This window comes from Cimex lectularius, unplaced genomic scaffold, assembly GCF_000648675.2.
Source record: "Cimex lectularius strain Harlan isolate CLEC.00 unplaced genomic scaffold, Clec_2.1 scaffold81, whole genome shotgun sequence".
NCBI lineage: Eukaryota > Metazoa > Arthropoda > Insecta > Hemiptera > Cimicidae > Cimex > Cimex lectularius.
Window position 1 is genome coordinate 996136 of NW_019392692.1, and position 18697 is coordinate 1014832.

Sequence of the window (18697 nt, forward strand, 5' to 3'; positions counted from 1 at the left end):
TAGACATTTATCATGAACGGCACTATTTAATGGTCTAATAAATAATGGGGCATTTTTCTATAACCAAAGTCATTTAGGCCCCCGTGAGTTGCATAGTAACTACTAAAGTACTAAAAAATACAATATTACACGTTTCGTTTTTTCACAAAATAGGCAGATGTATAAGAATACACAGACCGCAAATATTTTTAAATAGTCGAATATCTAATCAAAATCAAATTAAAAGGGAGATATTAAGAGTTAGATAGAGGTAGAGATGCTTAGAGAAAGAAGATAGACAAAGGTAGAGGAAAAGAACGAGAGAGAGATGATGAGATAGAAAGACAGATAGATATCTAGATAGATAGACAGGTAGATATCTAGATAGACAGATAGATAGATAGATAGATAGATAGAGAGAGAGAGAGAAAAAGAGAGAGAGTGAGAGAGAGATGATGAGATAGAAAGACAGATAGATATCTAGATAGACAGCAGATAGAGAGAAAGAGAGAGAGAGAGAGAGAGAGAGAGAGAGAGAGAGTGAGAGAGAGAGTACGAAAGAGTTTCTGATTACACCGAAGTTTTAAGAATTTGCTTTTTTTAAAATTATGCAATGAATTATTCTCAAACTTGGTATACGTCTAGATTGATTATATAGCTACACGGAAAAAATATGTTACATATTTAAATATTCTTGCAGGTTAGAAACCCAATTCCAAAAATTTGCTTAACATAATCAGGTCAAGAAATAAATTTGAATTAAGTCAAGTAATGCTAGATTTTGTAGGATTTAATACAGACAATATTATTGTTAAGATGCAATCGCACACACACACACAGGCAAGTTTTAAAGATTACAGTAATGATGAATTTTGAATGGAAATGATTACAATATTGTATTTTAAAAATCTGTATTTTGTCTATATACAAGTTTGTCAATTTTCTTTGTTTAAAACTTACAAACGACAGTTTTTTATTTATATATTTCTACACGTGTTATGTGTTTTTTTGTTTTTTTAAGTTTTTCATAGTTTTAACGTAATAATTTCCGTACATAAAAAATAGAAACACGTTGTTTAAAATTAATTCCAGAATGATATTTACTAGCTTATTTAACTTTGAATTATAAATATTTTATACGTTTAGTAAGAAAATTTTTAAAAGTTTTATCGTATGAAACAAATTTTTTCTTTTTTAAGTGTTATAACTGATATTATTTTGATTACGACAAAGTTGCCAGGAAAGCAGCGGTCGCCGTGTCTGAAGGAAGGCACTGACCGAAGGCTTCCAAGAAAAGGGGTTCTTCTTCGACTGCACCGCGAAAATCCTCGAAGGACACTTTACCATCCTTGTCCCTGTCGAGCTTTTTCAACACGAGCTCCACCAGCTCTTTGACTCCTTCTTCTGGGTCCTCTTCCTGCGGCTGCTTCACGAGGCTGTTCCTGCAAGAATCACACGGGCTTCGATCAGCGCTGAAATGAATATGCAAGGCGAAAACGAAAGCCTTCACGCTGGAGATCCGAGAAAGGGACGCTATTGAGGTTGTTTTGACGAATCAGTTTACTTTCGAACGTATCTTTCTCCGACCACGCCTATTTTGTACATTTTATAGAGAACTTTCAATTTATTGCCTAGCTTAAAACGTTAGTAATATTCATTTGAAAACCTGTAACATGTATATTTTTATAAAAGGTTGTTTAGTATGAAAACGAGGATGTAGATATGCTCTTCAGAGCAAAATATTATCTTCGATTCTGTATCGCGAGCAGCATAGATATTGTACAAGGAGTTGGCCGAGGTCGAAGGTGTCCAGAGGTTCAGTGCATTCTAGAGTGTCCAGGTGTTCCTTTTTTAAGTTATTTTATTTGTACTCTGTACATATTCGTACATATTACAAATGTGATTACAAAATGTTTTTTTAACACTAATGCCAGCGCTGCACCCGGAGGACACATGCCATGAGAAACCAACCAATGCTGACACTCAATGTGAAGGATTAAGGAGCAAGGAGGTCCCGAGGCTATCGTCGATTAAGGCGACGTGGCGGGTTCTCGAACTGGGAATGTTTAGATAGGGCTTGGTCAGTATGGTTAGGACGGATACAGAGATTGGTGTGAAACTTTTGGAATCGGGAACGGATCAGTTCGTTGACAAAAAGAATGTTGAGGTCGTTGTGGATAGTGAAGCTAGTGGCGTAACAAGGAGGTTTGACATAGCTTTGAGGACTTTTGACTAGAAGGATTGTGATGCGCTGGATGTTGGATGGCCGAAACGTCGTCAAAAAAATTAAAAAAAGGTGTTTTTCTATATAACCTCACGACTTCAACAAATTACGAAACAACAGGTCACTAAAAACACACAAATTTAAATTACATTCATAAAGTAAAGTTTGAGGAAATAATAATTTATGAAAATTTATTTTGGTATGAAGTGCTGTACAATAAGACCAATAATAAAACATATGTGAACAGTTTATTATAAGACTTAAAAATGGAGTTTAAATTAGAATCAGCATTTCCCATGATTCTACTAAGTTCCTTTAAGTTTTATTTAATTAGAGAAATATTAAATGAAGTTCAATTTTGCGGAGCTTTACTTTCCGACTTCAACAATATGTTTTATAACAATTAATTAAGGTTTTTAGTTGAGATAAAAAAGTCAATGGCACGAGCGGGATTCGAACCCACGATCTTCGGCTTGATACGCCGCTGCTCTTTTTAATGATTTAATAAAATTTGTTTTATGTTTGATCACTGTTAAAATTGAACTCGGCGAAATATTGAAAATTTGGAAGGGTTCCTATTTTCCTATTATGGCTATAGTGTAATTTGAGTAAAGCCCGTATTTTTCCCAGGGAGAAAATTACACTTGCTAACAATTTATTAGCAAACGAAAACACAACAATTTTTACAAATTTGATAACACTCTGTTCATAAGGTAGAAGTTAATAAATTAAATTCGTCTTGGCCTCATGCTACATAATAAAAATAGGTCCGTAAGATGTGCTATAGTCTATTCGGCAGATACCATGCTCTTACAAGTGTTTATGGGGTTTATGAATTTTTCGGGGATGCAGTTGTACGATTCCTAGCATATCATTTTCAGAAATCATTGATGATAAATCCTCTAAAAACTATGGAATATTGGGATTGAAATTTTTTATTGGCCTTATGATCTTGCATATTAGCCATGGTACGAATTCTTGTGTGTTCAAATTGGGGGTTATCGGGAAAAAAGGGCCAGAGGCGACGGTGGGAATCAAACCCACAACCGCGGCGTGAGAGTCTCTCATGCTAACCACTCGGCTACCGCGGTCCTCTATTTTGGTAGTTGTATATTGTTTATAATCTAGTAGACAACTTATTTGCAAGTCTCTTGTACCATTTTTTAAACCAAGTATTACGATAAATAACAACAGGGATAAATGTTGTGGCAACACGTAACAATTAGATAAATAGTATGTAAGCAATTAAACTGGCATTTTAATTGTAAGATCCACTACTAATCCAATTTTAGAGAAGCATGGACGTAAATAATTTCATACTCACTTGAGCAAGCTGAACATTTCTTCCCTGACGATGTAGCCGTCATTGTTGAGGTCGTAGACGGCAAAGGCGAAAGCAGTTTTCTCTTCAAGGGTGCCCCTAAGAAACGCTGACATCCCCTGGACCCATTCGTCACATTTGATGATACCGTCGCAGGAGGTGTCGAAAGCGCAGAAGATCCTTTCCATGAGGATGTCCTCCGCGGAGACGTTGAACGTGTTGTGGAGCAGATCTCGGAACACAGTCCTTTCAAGTCCTTCCTTACCCTAAAGAGAGAGTCTTCAGATTGGCGCTTTCTTTTCAATAGAATTATTCAATTTTACCTTAGAGTTTATCAAAGGTGCTGTGGACACGGCTAAATGGTGGTTGTTTTGCGTTGGCATACCGTGGGATACGCCAACTAGTTTTTCGTATATAAGGCTTAACGCTTCTGTTTCAGGTCTGATAAAACAAAACGAATTTTATTTCATGGTTGTTATAAAAGTTTCAGCACATAAAAACATTTTTTTTAATAAAAAAATTATAGTAATTATACTTCATTTCATAAGCCATTATTATCCAACATGTTTACATATTTCAGTGAGCGTTTGAACTTGATTACTTTTGGAGCTCTCTGTATGTGGTCTGCGAGATGATGAATCTAAAATTTGGTCGTTACCGACCATTTTGGTCTCATATCCTAGCTGTGTTGGTCGTTAGATGCGTTTTCGCATTTCACCAATTTCTGTGTTGTATTCTGTGTGATTTTTATGAAGTCAAGTCTCTTATAAAATCGTGAGGGGCGTACAAAAAGGACGAAAAATGAACGTTCTTGCACATACGCTGACTTCACAAAAATCATACAAACGAACTGAAAGTGGCGAAATAGCGTAGTTAGGATGGGCAGATCAATAATGATCGGAAACGACCAAATTTGTATTACTTTTGTTCTGTGCTTTCTGAATTGCTTTCAAACCATGCACCAGTGAACGGGAAATGCAGTCAGATGGCACGACGCCAGGTTATCTGAAGGGTTGGTCATTCAGACTACGTGCGTAAGTCCTGTTGCAGTATTGATTTGTCGGATTTATCAAAGCGATGTATTTTCCTTGTAGCCAAGTGGATCATGGATTCTTGTAAGTCACGGATTTCCTTACTTTATGATGCCGAGGGGCCCTGCGACTGGACGGTCCCGACTCCCGGCCACTCCGCTACCAATTTTCCCGAAAGATGTACTAATTTGTTAATTATACCTTGCCTCATTATCTTATTCTACGTTATTACCTATTTTTCCCTGTTCATATTATTTTTCTTGCTTGCTAGGCGATCTTTACTCTCGCCAACGCTGGCTGGTCATGAGCATTTATTTTTATCTTTAATGACTAAGCTGCGTCTTTCTCTACTTTCTAATATACCTTTAGCTTTAGCTTTATGCCTGGCGCCCAAGTTTGGCAAAATTAATTTAGTTTTATTTTAAATTATTCCTTATCCGGTTCAGGTCCTATCCTTTTAAAAATTCTATACAGCTCATTTGGAGCAAGACCCCCAGACATCGGTGTATGTTTATTGATCTTAGGCGATATTTCTCAAAAAGATACGCTTGATTTGGAACATGAAACAGATTATAATGATTATCTTATATCTCGCATATCTAGTCTTAACCGAACGTCAAATATTGTAGGATGGTAGTCAACGAAGGATTCTGAAGCATCATACCCAATAAATTTTATGACGGCCTAGAATTGAAAGTAATAACATTTGGTACAGCACAGGCCGTGTAAGATATTTACATTTTATATTTAAGCCCCATTCTTATTCAATTTACCTCTACAGACATTCCTTCACGATACAATACTCCTCACATCTGCAGACGATACCACCATCCTTTCAGCAAACCCAGACTCGTAGTGGCCTTCCTTCAAGACATTTTTGGAAGAATGGTTCTAGAAATTGATGTTCAGTCTCAACAAAACCCAGCAAATAATGTTTACCCTTTGCCATATCACGTCTTTAATCTACCAAAACTCTGTTACATTCCTAGCAAACAAGGTCATCCACTATTTGGGACTTTACACCGACAAAAGTGTTGCACCCCCGTATTCGACTCAAAGGAATAGAACTGAACAGAACAACGCATCGAAACAAACCCATCATCCATACAGCATTAGGACAACCAATCTTGATGTATGCAATCGAACGTGGTGAGGTTCAGCCAAAAGTACCAACCTCAAAAGAAACCAATCACTCCATTTCAAAACCCTTCGAATCATTACCCATGCTACATATTTCATAACCAACCACACGAACCTTCAAATCCTATTTATCCTGAAAACCGCAAGAGGACAAAACAGATGCCTACGTAAAACCCGGGAACCTCATCTCAACTTCCTAGTCCAAAACCTTTCATCCCGCACCCTTCCAGATTCCATTCCCCTTCATCTCTTCCAGAACCTCGCGATTTCCTCTCAAGCGAAAGAATATATTAATAGACTACTCTTCAATCTTTTAATGTTACAATACAAAATTCGTACAAACACAAAGTTACTTGCAGCACTCTAGCGCTTTTGCAACATAATACACAAATATTTTAATTCCTGCAAATCCGCACAGGATCGTCAATGAAATAATTCGTTTTAGTATTTACGAGAGAAATTTATTTGACTTGCGATTCTTCTATGCATCGATCTCCGTGCCCTTCATATCCGCCAGAAATTGGATGAATTGAATAGAGATGCCGTGTATAAACGTATGATGGCCCAGATTAAAAAAGAAAAAAAGAAAAGAAAAAACATCAAATAATATAAATTCTTAGTGAATTGGAAAAAATTGACATTAACAGCTCTATAATTTTTAATATTTAATTGATTGACTGATAAACTAGCGTTATAAAAACTCAAATTACTGACGAAATGGGATTTACTGGAGTTGCTTTAAAATAAATTGTGACTAAATAGCACAATCTACGTACATTCTAGTACACAATATTACTACTGCATAATAAACCGTCCAATAGCAATAATAATAAATAACATTAGACAGAACTTATCAGCTCCAACATTAAGAAGAGAAGAGAAAATCTTTTATTATATAATAACATTTCAGCAAGAGTATTATTATAAACATAGTTATAAAAATACCTGGTCCCTAATTTCTGATGATGACATAGGACAGGTAGCCAGAAAACGAAATGTCTCTTTTCGACCCAGTTACAAATTGAGCAACATATCTTACCATTTTAAAAGACTTATCATTTAAATTCTGAAAATATCCTCTTCGTAGAAGAATTGAAATCCCTAAACATCCCTAACCTATAACCTAAAATATACATAAGTACTATTTTTTATAGTATCTGAACATAGAAAGAGTCCAGGCAAAGTGAAGCATGCACAAACTACACATTGGAAACATTTGTATGTTGATACTTCATTTTTAAAATTGTTTGGAGGGAGACTGGAGCTTTCCCGCAGGGTTAGGGTTAGGCTAGGCTTAGATAGAGTAGAGTTGAGGTCAATCCGTATTTAAAAAGGATTGAACACCACACTCACTCCACCATTCATCATTTCTATTGAGTTGAGCTCAGGTTAGTTACGGGTTAGATTAGTTTAGGTAGAGTTATGGTTAGGTAGACTTAGGAACGAGTTTGGTTTGGTTAGGTGGTGCAAAGGTTAGGGACGAATTAGTTTAGGGACGGTTTGGAACGTTAAGCGGCCCATAGACGATCAATATTATTGCACAATATTTTGGGTTGTGCAATTTAATTGATAGTGTGTAGACGATATTGAAAGTTTGTGCAATACATTGCATGATTGACGAAAAGTTGAAAATATAATGTACAACCTGGAAAATATTGCTCCGTATGTTGGCATTATTGCGCAATATCAGTCAGTTTGTGAAGTATCAACAAGTGGTACAGTTCATTGCACAAACAAAATTTTGTACAATATTATTAAACATTAAGGGGCAACCGTCAAATTATTGTGCAATCTATATTGTACAATAATATTGACCGTCTATGGGCCGCTTTAGGCAAGGTTAGCATTTGGGACGGGTTAGTTTATGTTTAAGTTGAGTTAGAGTTAAACTTAGGTTAAGTAGAATTAGGGCTGAGTTAGGTTAGGTTCTTTATTCGTTATGAATGACATTACAGAAAGGTCACAAAGTTTGACACAATATCCCACGACTGACTGATTTGATGATATCATACGGATAATTAATCGTGTTCAACGCCAAATATCTAGGCCTCGGCGCAGTTTGGTGTACCCGTTTTCTACTTATTTTACAGATTTCTCTTACATGCGTTCCCGATTTACTCATCGTCAACAAGACAAGAGGATCTTTAACGTCCGCACCTGGCTCATGGCCTTATCGGACGCTTTGATTCTCAAGATGGGAGCTGACGCACTTCTGCATACGACGGAAAAGTGTTACCGCCGCAGCATTGGTGTAGTGGTGTCCCGGCCCCTAAGGGTCAGTAGCCACGCTCCCCGCTTGTCCACTCCGAATGGTCGGGCCCGCATTGTGCGTCGGGTCGTACGCCGCACGCGAGGGGCTAACGGGCTGAAATACATCAGCCCATCCCCCCCTCACGTACTCTCTAGATAGAGAAGGCGACTCTATCTCTCTGAGTGTAGAGGCTCCTCCAGCGTAGAAACTTTCGGGAACGCCCCGACAGCGGTTTCGGATTAAAAAGTGGGATTGCTACCCACCCCCTAGATGAGTACTGCCTATGGACAAAGGTCTCTTATCAAGCTCAGCCTACACCTGCTGCACGTAATCGAGGGACGCCATAGGTCTAGCCTAGGTGGTCCGATCCTTCGCTTCCCCAAGGGTAAAGATTTCTCTTACAGTCACTTCGCAATGGTTTGTCAAAAGTGTTTCTTTTTCAAAATAAACTGGCACTACTGACGATTATTTTAAAACTCAATCCCACTGCTATCGTTCCTATAAAAAATTACATTTTCATGCCTTTCAGTTTTTGTAAATGATGGTTCTACTCATAGATTTTTTGTTTACAACGATCCCGATTTCAAACGCTCATCATCGGTGAAGGAGTTACAAACACGTCTCTCGACATGAATTGTAAGAGTGAAACCCCCCACCCTAATGAGAAGATGGTTTTTAATGCCGCTCAATTTTGAACTTGCGAAAAACTTTAAATATGATGCAATTAAATCTTATTCTAATAAATAATAATAATAATGATTGCGTTATTAAATACATAGGACAAAGCGGCAGAGAAATTAAAACGACAGTTAACTTACCTAAATCGAACAAATTTTCTGAATTTAAGGACCATCTAAATTATACAAAACACAATTTCCATTTCAATTTAAATACAACAGTGTTATTCAGTTTCAACAGAAGGAGGGAATTAGATTGATTTGAGAAATTTGAATTAAAAAAATGTAAAATTAAACAAAGAGATACATGCATGAAATGTACATCCCTAACGAATAGACCCATCATTTACAAAAAGTGGATCTAGTACTCACCCTACCTTCGTCATTTCTATTATTATATATTTTGAACATATAATAAAGACTAGCATAGAAGAAAACAATGAAAAAAGAATATCAATGATAGACCTTTAGCTGTTTATAAATGTTGATCATCTTCCCAATCTAATATTAATTCATATTTTAAAATACATCCTCTTGATACTAAATATTCATTGATCGTCCGAAGAGTCTTGTTCTGGAAAAGGAATTAACAATAGACCTTCGATTTTGAACCCCAACACGCTATGGGGTTGTTATATTGCTCGGATCCTTCAATTTCTATCGTTTCATTTACGATCATTTAAAAATCTGGGACTGTCTGAGAAATGTTCGTTAATCAGTGCCAAACGTTTAAAGTAAAAAGTTCCTTTTTAAGCGTTTAAGTGAAAGTTGTTCTAAAATACTCAATCTTGTCGATCAAACTAACATACAGTTACAGTTTGGGCTGTTTTGTAAACTTTCAGGCACACGAGTCAAGAAGTTTTCGCAATTGCCGAAAATTCAATGTGTGGAGAAGAGAGTTTAAAACAAATTTCACCACCTGCCAAAGTCATGCGAAGTAAAAAGTCCAAAACTTTGCTAATGCTGAAAGTTTATGTCTACTTGAGCACTAGTGCAAAGCAAACAAACCACTACAAAACAATCTTTACATAGAAAACGAAAATAGGACAGTACATGCTACAAAAAGAAATCATTTAAATAAATATATAAACTAGCATTAAATATATAAACATATAAAGCACAACACTATGTAGAAAATACATTTTATACTTTTTAATTATTTCATTTTTACCATAATAATCACACAGATATACAAAATAAATGTTCAATTAAGCGTATATACTTTGAAGCATGTTTCATAACAATCACATAGCTGAAATTTAAATTGGTGCTGTTTTTATTTCCTTCAATTCATGTTTTTGCTAAAGATAAAGGTTAAAACATAAGGCAATATACAAGCAATATAAATTTTTTTATACCTTTGTCCATTTCAACACCGAATTATTATGATGTATTTGCAAAAAAAATTGTTCTTGCCTAAAGTTTGTACCTAGCTTTTTTAATTTTCTGACTCACCATTTTGAAAATATTGGTAATGTTATCCTGAGGCAATCCGACAAGGAAATGAAATATCCATTAAAAAAAAAAATTTGTTGCATAAACTAATCGTAATTTTCTAAAGTATTATTTTGTTAATTTTAAGTCGACCAAAACTTGTACTAGGTAAAACAACAAATCGACTGATACTACTGACAGGGTGAGTTTAACTTGTGTTTCCTACAATATTTTATTTTATTTTTATATATTTTATTTTTGTTTATTATATTTTTATTATAGCGCTTTGGGTGAAAACACCGAAATATATAAACTTTTATTGTTTGTCTAGTTTTTCATGAACAAAAAAGTTTTGATACAAATATCGCCATACGAATAGGGTTTTGACTATTTCAAATAACAAGATACTCATTGATCTATATTTTTTGAAAGATTTTTAAACGCTGGTTTCAACGGTTCAAACTGTTTTTAATCTGGAGCTGAAACTCAAGTGATTCGCAAAAAATAGTTGCGAACATTGTTTTTTAGAAAAACAAAATCTTCCGCAAGTTCTTCGACCAATAATAAATTTATTTATTTATCATTTTGCATTTAAAGTAAATGCAATGGAACTACAAAACTGCTGTTTCAAATTAAAAATGAATCCGTTGAATTCAGAGTCAAAAAACCTTAAAAAAAATTCAAGACATGTAAATCTTGTTATTTAAATTGGCAAGAATCCTCGGACACGTGCTAATATTTTTTGACTTAGTGTTCCCAACAAAAGCTTTCTACACTTTACGTGCTTATAAAATATTCCTTCTTTCTTTTATGTTTCTTTCGATTAAATTATTATTAATTTATTCAGTCATTCATTGGAAAATAATACGTTCTTACAAATTGCATTTTGCATCATCATTTCCTTTATATATTAATTAACGATATATTTGTAAATTTTATTAATTATTTTTACTGACTGCATGCAGATGTAGCCTACATTTTATTTTGGTAACAAATATTGAAAAAAATAATAAGTTCAGTTTACTTTTCTCTAATGTGACAGCGTTCAAACTATATTAGACATGTTACATGCTTTCTTAGCATGCTTGGCATCTCTTCGGTTGAAATTTTCAACACTTGTTTTCATTACATGCTGGAAAAATTCCCCTACCTCGAGAAATGTGTGACCTTTTTGATCGGTGGTTCCTTCTCCTTTTTCGTCTCAGCTTTCATATCACGGCTTGGCACGATCTCTCGCTCCCTGCTCAGCTTGGAGCCCTTTGAGAAAATAATAGAGACGCTCTTGAAGAGAGCCACCCCCGATCTCCTCTTGCCCCCAGCGCCCCTCGCGATGTTCCTTTAAAACAGAGGAAAACAGTTTTCCCATTGGGGTTTGTCGAATTTTTTACATTTGAAACGAAAGGTCATAAAATTTGACAAGTAATTTTAATATGGTTTAAGACGACAGACTACGGGAGCACTTGTTTATCAGCGATTTATTATCAGAGGCTTGGTTCATTTGGGTCCTGTCTAGACAGTTAATTTTACTGAACACATAAAATTTATTACTGTTTAAATAATTTTCTAAATTTAATACTAAAAAATGGTGTACAATTATAGCAATTATAATTTTAAATTTTCGAATGTCAGCCCCTAGAAGACTATCGTTTAAGCTATAAGTCTATTCTTAAATTAAAACATTCAAAATAAAACTTTTACAAAAATCATGATTGAATTTTAATTTTTGTACATCTATGTTGTTTTGAATTTATATTGTACCTATCCTACAAATACTTGCGCAGTGTAATATCGTAATCAATGATTAATGCTAGTTCAAAAAATAACTATAATTTACAATTAATTAAGGTTTTTAGTTGAGATGAAAAAAAGTTAATGGCACGAGAGAGATTCGAACCCAAGACCTTCGGGGTTGAGATGGGGAGTTGATGTCCGAGTGGATCGAGGTCACGATAGCTCAGGTGGTAGAGCAGCGGCGTATCTAGCCGAAGGTCGTGGGTTCGAATCCCTCTCGTGCCATTAACTTTTTTTCATCTCAAATAAAAACCTTAATTAATTGTAAAGTACTAATTGGTCAAGCGGACCACGAAATTAGTGAATTTAACCTATAATACTAATACCTAAACTAATAAATAATTTCATTAAAATAATAATAGATGATAATAATAAAACTTACAAGGGAAAGAAACCGTTTCATGTTCAAAATAAATTTGAAAACTATAGCACGACAAATTTGTTTAAATTAATTAAATTGTCATGCTTCTAATATACAGGGTGTCTCGTGAACAGATAATTTCATGAGGTTATCTTACATGTCAAATTGGACTAAAAATTTTCTATTGTCCAAAGTCTGATTCTCAATTGTATTCGTGCTATTTACCTATTCACGTTACGTCAACTTTTCACTAAAAGTATCATTAAAAGTATCTCATTATATCCTAAAATATTGATCCTACTGTAATTTGATTGAACCATAAAAAGAGCATTGAAACCTTATGAAATTCATTTTTTAAATTGTAACTTTAAGCAAACAAAATACAAAATTCTTTGAAGATAAATTTTCGAAATGTTCTTGTGTAAAGTTTCAGTAGATTATTTTTGAGTATGTCAATATGACAGATATGGCGCCTACAGGAAAGGACCTCCCTCACTAAAGTAGTAGGAAATAGATAGTTATCGGGGCATAGATTATCAGACCAATTAATGGTCAGGCATGCCACTAAATTGTTATCGGTTGTTACGGTTATCGCTTTTTGTTATGTTATAATTATTATTTCATTGCAAACAGACTATGTGAAACTGTTTATCGTGCTGCATGAGTACTAATAGCATTTTTTCGTTGCATTTCACGGGAGCGCATTATGCGCGGCCCACTTTACTTATCTGAACTTAAGATTCCTCATTTTTCAATTAATTAAGGTTTTTAGTTGAGATAAAAGTCAATGGCACGAGCGGGATTCGAACCCACGATCTTCGGCTAGATACGCCGCTGCTCTACCACTTGAGCCATCATGACCTCGATCCACTCGGACACCAACTTCCCATCTCAATCCCACCTTTTGAATTTTCCCTCCTTTTTGCCATTTTTCAATTACTCATTTTGTAAATAAATAAACTCCTCTCGTCTTTTGTCCATTTTAATCCAGTTGTATTATCTTTAACCATGGAAAGATATCATCTTGAAACTAGAAGTTCGCAATATTACTGTGAGAATGAGTAATCGAGGTCACTGGCAAATGGATGTTACAGAGTTATCGTTTCGCAGAGCATGGCCTCCCGGGCTTTAGCCTGATTCCGAGAGACTGGAAGTGCCAATAGGAGGCCGGGTATTGGATCTCAACGTAGTACGACGCTAAGGGAGCCGGGAAGACGGAAATATTTCAAGCTACAAGACGGAACCGTTTCCATAATGCCCGCCAGTTCCTAAATTAAGTACAAGATATTTTGGCAAAGCCTTTATCAACGTGGGAAGTTGGCCTTACATTCTTTGAGGCGACCTGCAGCAACAGCCCACCATCAGCAACTCAGGAGAATATGGCCCAGCGAGAAGAGAACACCTATAGGAATGCTGTTATGTTTACTGTCTATATAGTGACAGTAGGCGCCGAAGAGAACCAAGAACGGGGATGCGTGCAATGCCTCAGTGCTCCCTTTAATGTAGTTTGGAAAAGGTGGTGTAATGGTCTAGTCTGGGATTTACACTGAAGGGCGAACTGGACTGCCATATTTTTGAAGGCAACCTCACTGCAGTCCGTTATGTCCAAAAAACTATCAAGGAATGCACCCCTAAACCAGGGACCTCATGGGCAGGGATTTTCGATTTCTGGATGACAATGCCAGACACCCTAGAGGCAGAGTTGTTCATGTTTTTCTGCAAGAAGGTGGACATTTTGAACATTTCATTTAATTTTTAGAAGCTTTTTGTAATTTCAGAGAATTCTGCCCCTTCTCCCATTGCCTCCAGACCTCCGTCCCATTGAGGACATTTGGGATGTGTTACAGAGAAATCTTTTCGATCACCATCCGCATCCAATTACCTGCAACAACTAAGTGCAGCGTTGCAACATTTATGGAGCGAAATCCCTTATGAAATTAGTGACAACCTTATTTATAGTATGCCTAACAGATGCAAAGACGTTTTAGTTAACAGAAGCATTATACATGCACATTAATTGTTTAAAAAAATTATTATGCCAATAAACGGAATTAAAGCCTTTTATTTTGTTATTTTTCAAAAGCCCTTAATTAAATTTTCTTTCGGTAAAAACATAATAATTTCTAATAAATTTTAATGCAATTTATAATAAAAATAAAATAAAAAAGATAGGGAAAGTAAATACTACAAAATTGGCATTATCCCTATTCATTTTTGAGCAGTTTACTTAATTTTTCAACGTTCAGTTATTATTAGTACTTATTACAAAGTAAAATTAACATTTAATTGCTAACAAAGTGATTTTTCTGTTACAAACTGTTAAAAAATTAGCCTTCTATTAAAAAAGATTCTTTGGTACGAAACTGTGAATAAGAAAAAATAAAAGCTTTCAAAAGGAAACGATATCAGGTTTTCATCCCTCAAAAAGGTGAACATTTTAAACATTTAATTCAATTTGTAGAAGCTTTTTGTGTGTTCTTATGTGTGGTGATTAGTGACCGTTAATCGATATTTATTTAGAAATCGTGAGATGCGGTCTGGTGTGATGTAGGTTTCAGAAAAACATTTTCTTTATCGTGCCAACGTTTCGATCTTTATTGAGATCATCTTCAGGGCCTGGGATTTACAAACATTGTTTACATATTGTAACATGTTCATACAATCGTTTTCTTATGTTCAATTGTCTTCAGTCTACACCAGGGCATCTTTTTAGAGCTGTGTCGACGTTCACATATTAATGATTTATGGGATTTTTTTATTAATCTACGATCCAAAAAGTTGATGACTTCGGTGTGTACTTCTCGGAAATAAATTAATTGGGCCTTATTTCTACGAAAATAATTAAAATGGTGCTCAGTTCCTCAATTTTTTGAGTGAGATTTTACCAACACTGTTGCATGATGTTCTTCTGCAACAGCGACAAAGAACGACTCCAGTTTGATGGATGTCCGCACACCATTCTTTGGAGGAGAGACGTTATTTGAATCGTCACTCCGGGATAGGTGGATAGGTGGATAACTCCACTTGACTATTTTCTGTGGGGCCATGTATAGTGTCTATTATAAAAATAGTGTCTACGCTAATCATAACCCAGAAACTTCAGTTGAAGAACTGCGGCAAAGGATAGAAATTGCTTGTGAATCTCCTCTGACTCTATCTCTCTGACCACTGGTAAAGAGCGGTTAAAAAGAGCAAATGTTTGCATCTTTACGCAAGGTAAGCAGTTCGAATATTAAATGTGATTAATAAATAGCAAACCATATGACAGTTTTTTATTTTTTCAAACTTTTTGCCATAACTTTGTCATTTTTGTCCAATTTAAAATCTGATTGTACCATTATTTTCAGCGTAAAAAATCCTTTAACATGATGTGTTAGGATTGGTCGTAGTTGAAAATTCAAAACTGAACTGGGCCTGACGTACCCTGTATAAATTTTCTCAAAAAAAAGTTAAAAATTTGAAACTAGACTAAAAATGATTAAACATGCATTTTTGGTTTTTTTGATAGCAACATTGGTTCAAGAGAAATTCAGCGGCCATCTCAAATGAACACCTTGTTTAAATATTTGTTTTTTTATGTTTTGAATTATTAATAATATTTTCATGGTAAAGAAGATATAAAACTTGAAAGCTTGAAGAGAGGTCTGAGTTTTTTGTTCAAATAGGCAAACAGATAACAATTATGTATATGTATATGTTTTTTAATATTTTGAATTATTAATAATATTTTAAAGTCTTGGTAAGAAGGATAAATTCTCCAAAGACTGGAGAAGGGACTGAATGTTTTCTTTTGTTTCAAATTGCACTGCTATCACTGTTTGTTTATTAATTCATTTATCTAAAATGGCAGTTAATTTTAGATAAATTAATAGATTTAATAGATGAAAGAAAGGGGGTTCATTAATAGTGGCTAACTGGGTCACGAATCGACGCACCCTTCTACCTCACCCTACGAACAACAAAGGGGGGGTAGGAGCCGTCAGTTACTGAGTTCGGCACAGACTTAGAAGCTGAACATAATTAATGACAAGTCGTAAAAGTGAACATGCCACTGAGAAACAAAGCGGCCCTCCACCCCCAATCCCACTAAAATCCTGGAACACGCAACGGCGAAACTAGGAAAGTCAACCGGTCTAGATTCGGCAGAGTCGTAACGGCTTTCACTAGATCGAGAATCGATAATGGGATTAAAAGTCACTCACCAGAGACCTGATTGATCCTCGCCCATTGTTCGGCGTCTTTGTCCCCTTTTCCTGACTTATTCCTTCAAAAACAGCTTCGGAGAATTCTAGAGATGAACGGCGCATCCAAGGCGACGGTTCATATCGACTAAACAATCTCTTTAGATGCTCTACTTCAATAAACTACTAGTATTATTTCTTCGATAGATATCCATTAAATTCAACTTTAATATTAATGCCGATAGTAAATGATTAATTTTTGGCAATAAATAATTAAATTAACGACAGTTTATTAAATCTCAGTATTGTAAACCATAAAACCTGATTTTTCTTGAATAGACTGTTGTACTTAGTAGTCTTACTTTAGTAGATCGTTGTACTTTTTTGTACTACTTTAAAGATTGACATCTAATGAGTTATAGTTACATGTCATATACAATATTCATTGTTTTAGTATTGGCAGTTTCCACTCCACTAGTTATGTAACAACCACTGGGTTAAACTAAGCTTCTTATTTTAAAATTTTGAAAATTAGCATAACGGGCCTCGCACTCTGATCCAAAAGCGGCAATAAGTAAAGTCAAATCCAATAAATGCTTGAGTTTTTATAAATGCAGGTACAAACAGTGAACAGAGGTGAACCGTCCATAGGTAGTAAACTATAGCTACAGTAAACACAACTGACCCTTTGATACAAAACTGCACATATGAAAAAACAAAAAGCTTCAAAAGTTCAATGTCCACCTTCTTTGGATGGAATTCTTCGAGAAGGTGGATATTTTGAACGTTTAATGTAATTTTTAATAATAATAATAATAACTCCTTGAAAGTGCTATTCAGAACACTTTCTTTGAGTGAGAGCATGCTTTAGCTGTCTTCTTTGACCTGGAAAAAGCATATGATACGACCTGGAGATTTGGTATTCTTAAGAAACTATGATTGAGGTTTAAGAGGGAACATAGCTAAATTTTTAAAAAGCTTCCTCCAAATGAGGAGATTCTGGTTGAGATTAGGTACCACCTTATCTAGTACGTTAATTTAAAAAAACTTGATTCTCAGGGTTCGGTTCTGAGTGTCACTTTATTTGCTATTGCGGTAAACGGTCTGGCTGATCAGGCCTTTATCTCGATGAACTTTCCTTTAACTCGTCTGGAAAAAATCTCGAAAACGTGGGAAGGACTTTACAAAACGCCATTGACACATAGTCACGAAAAGCAGACGATGTGAATAAATTTATATTTTTTATAGCGTTATCAGCAGCGTATGTATAAGCCGATTATGGCGTACTAGCAAGGTGAAAAAATAATTTATCGTAAAATAACTATACGGTTAATAAAAAAGTTTGTTTACAAACTGCATAGTTTTGGATGGAAAATAGGGTTTGTTGTAGTTCTGTTGTCTCACGTAAATTCTTAGACGTGGATGCAAAAACAGTCCTTAATGTTAAAATCGGAAGAACAATTAGATAATGAAGCAGAGGTGTTCACCTCAATCATTCAGACTTTAGCATGGTGTAATACTAGACAGACTATCCATAAAACAATTGGCTTCAACTACCCCAAGGGAATTAAAGAAATAATAAATCAGAAAAGAAAGGCTAGGAGAAGATGGCAACAATCAAGAGACCCTGCAGACAAAAACATTCTTAACAATATGGCTCAAAAACTTAAACGAAAGCTAAAAAAAACTACATGACTCAATCAGAAACTATCTAGAAGATCTAACACCAGGCGAAGCCACTGACTACTCGCTGTGGAAGGCCATAAAAAAATTAAAAGACCAATCGCCCAAATTCCTCCATTAAAAAAAGTGGATGGTACTTGGGCGAGAGACAGCAGAGAAAAAGCCGAATTGTTTGTTAGTTACCTTGCTGAAATCTTCAAACCAAATGAAATCATCAATGGCAGCATTCTTGAAGTAACAACCACGCCACAAGAAGAAAATATAAAGCTAATTTCACCTAAAGAAGTAGCACAAGAAATTAAAAATTTGCCCGCTAAAAAGACTCCAGGATATGACCTTATCACTGGAGAAAAACTAAAACAATTGCCAAAAAAGGGTATAGTTAAACTAACATGCCTATTTAATGGTGCAAATCAGACTGAAATATGTTCCCAGCATCTGGAAATTCGCAGAAGTCATTATGATAAAAAAATCAGGAAAACCGGCGAACGAGTTCAAATCATATAGACCAATATCGCTACTACCACCAGTGTCTAAACTCTTCAAAAAGTTATTATTAAAACGAATAAAACCCATTGTAGAAAAAAAGAAAATCATTCCTGATCACCAATTTAGATTCCGAAC

General features: G+C 35.3%; 1 protein-coding gene across 1 annotated transcript; it reads right to left on the reverse strand.

Annotated features, from left to right (window-relative positions):
- Positions 1 to 894: 894 nt before the first annotated feature.
- LOC106660899 (EF-hand calcium-binding domain-containing protein 1) lies at positions 895 to 16505 on the reverse strand. Its single transcript, XM_014383933.2, has 5 exons — positions 16412 to 16505; positions 11208 to 11393; positions 3848 to 3965; positions 3528 to 3790; positions 895 to 1421 (listed from the first exon to the last, which is right to left on the reverse strand). Exons 1-5 carry the CDS (start codon positions 16435 to 16437, stop codon positions 1202 to 1204), a joined length of 813 nt encoding a protein of 270 aa, XP_014239419.1. The 5' UTR covers positions 16438 to 16505; the 3' UTR covers positions 895 to 1201.
- Between the last annotated feature and the right edge of the window lie 2192 nt (positions 16506 to 18697).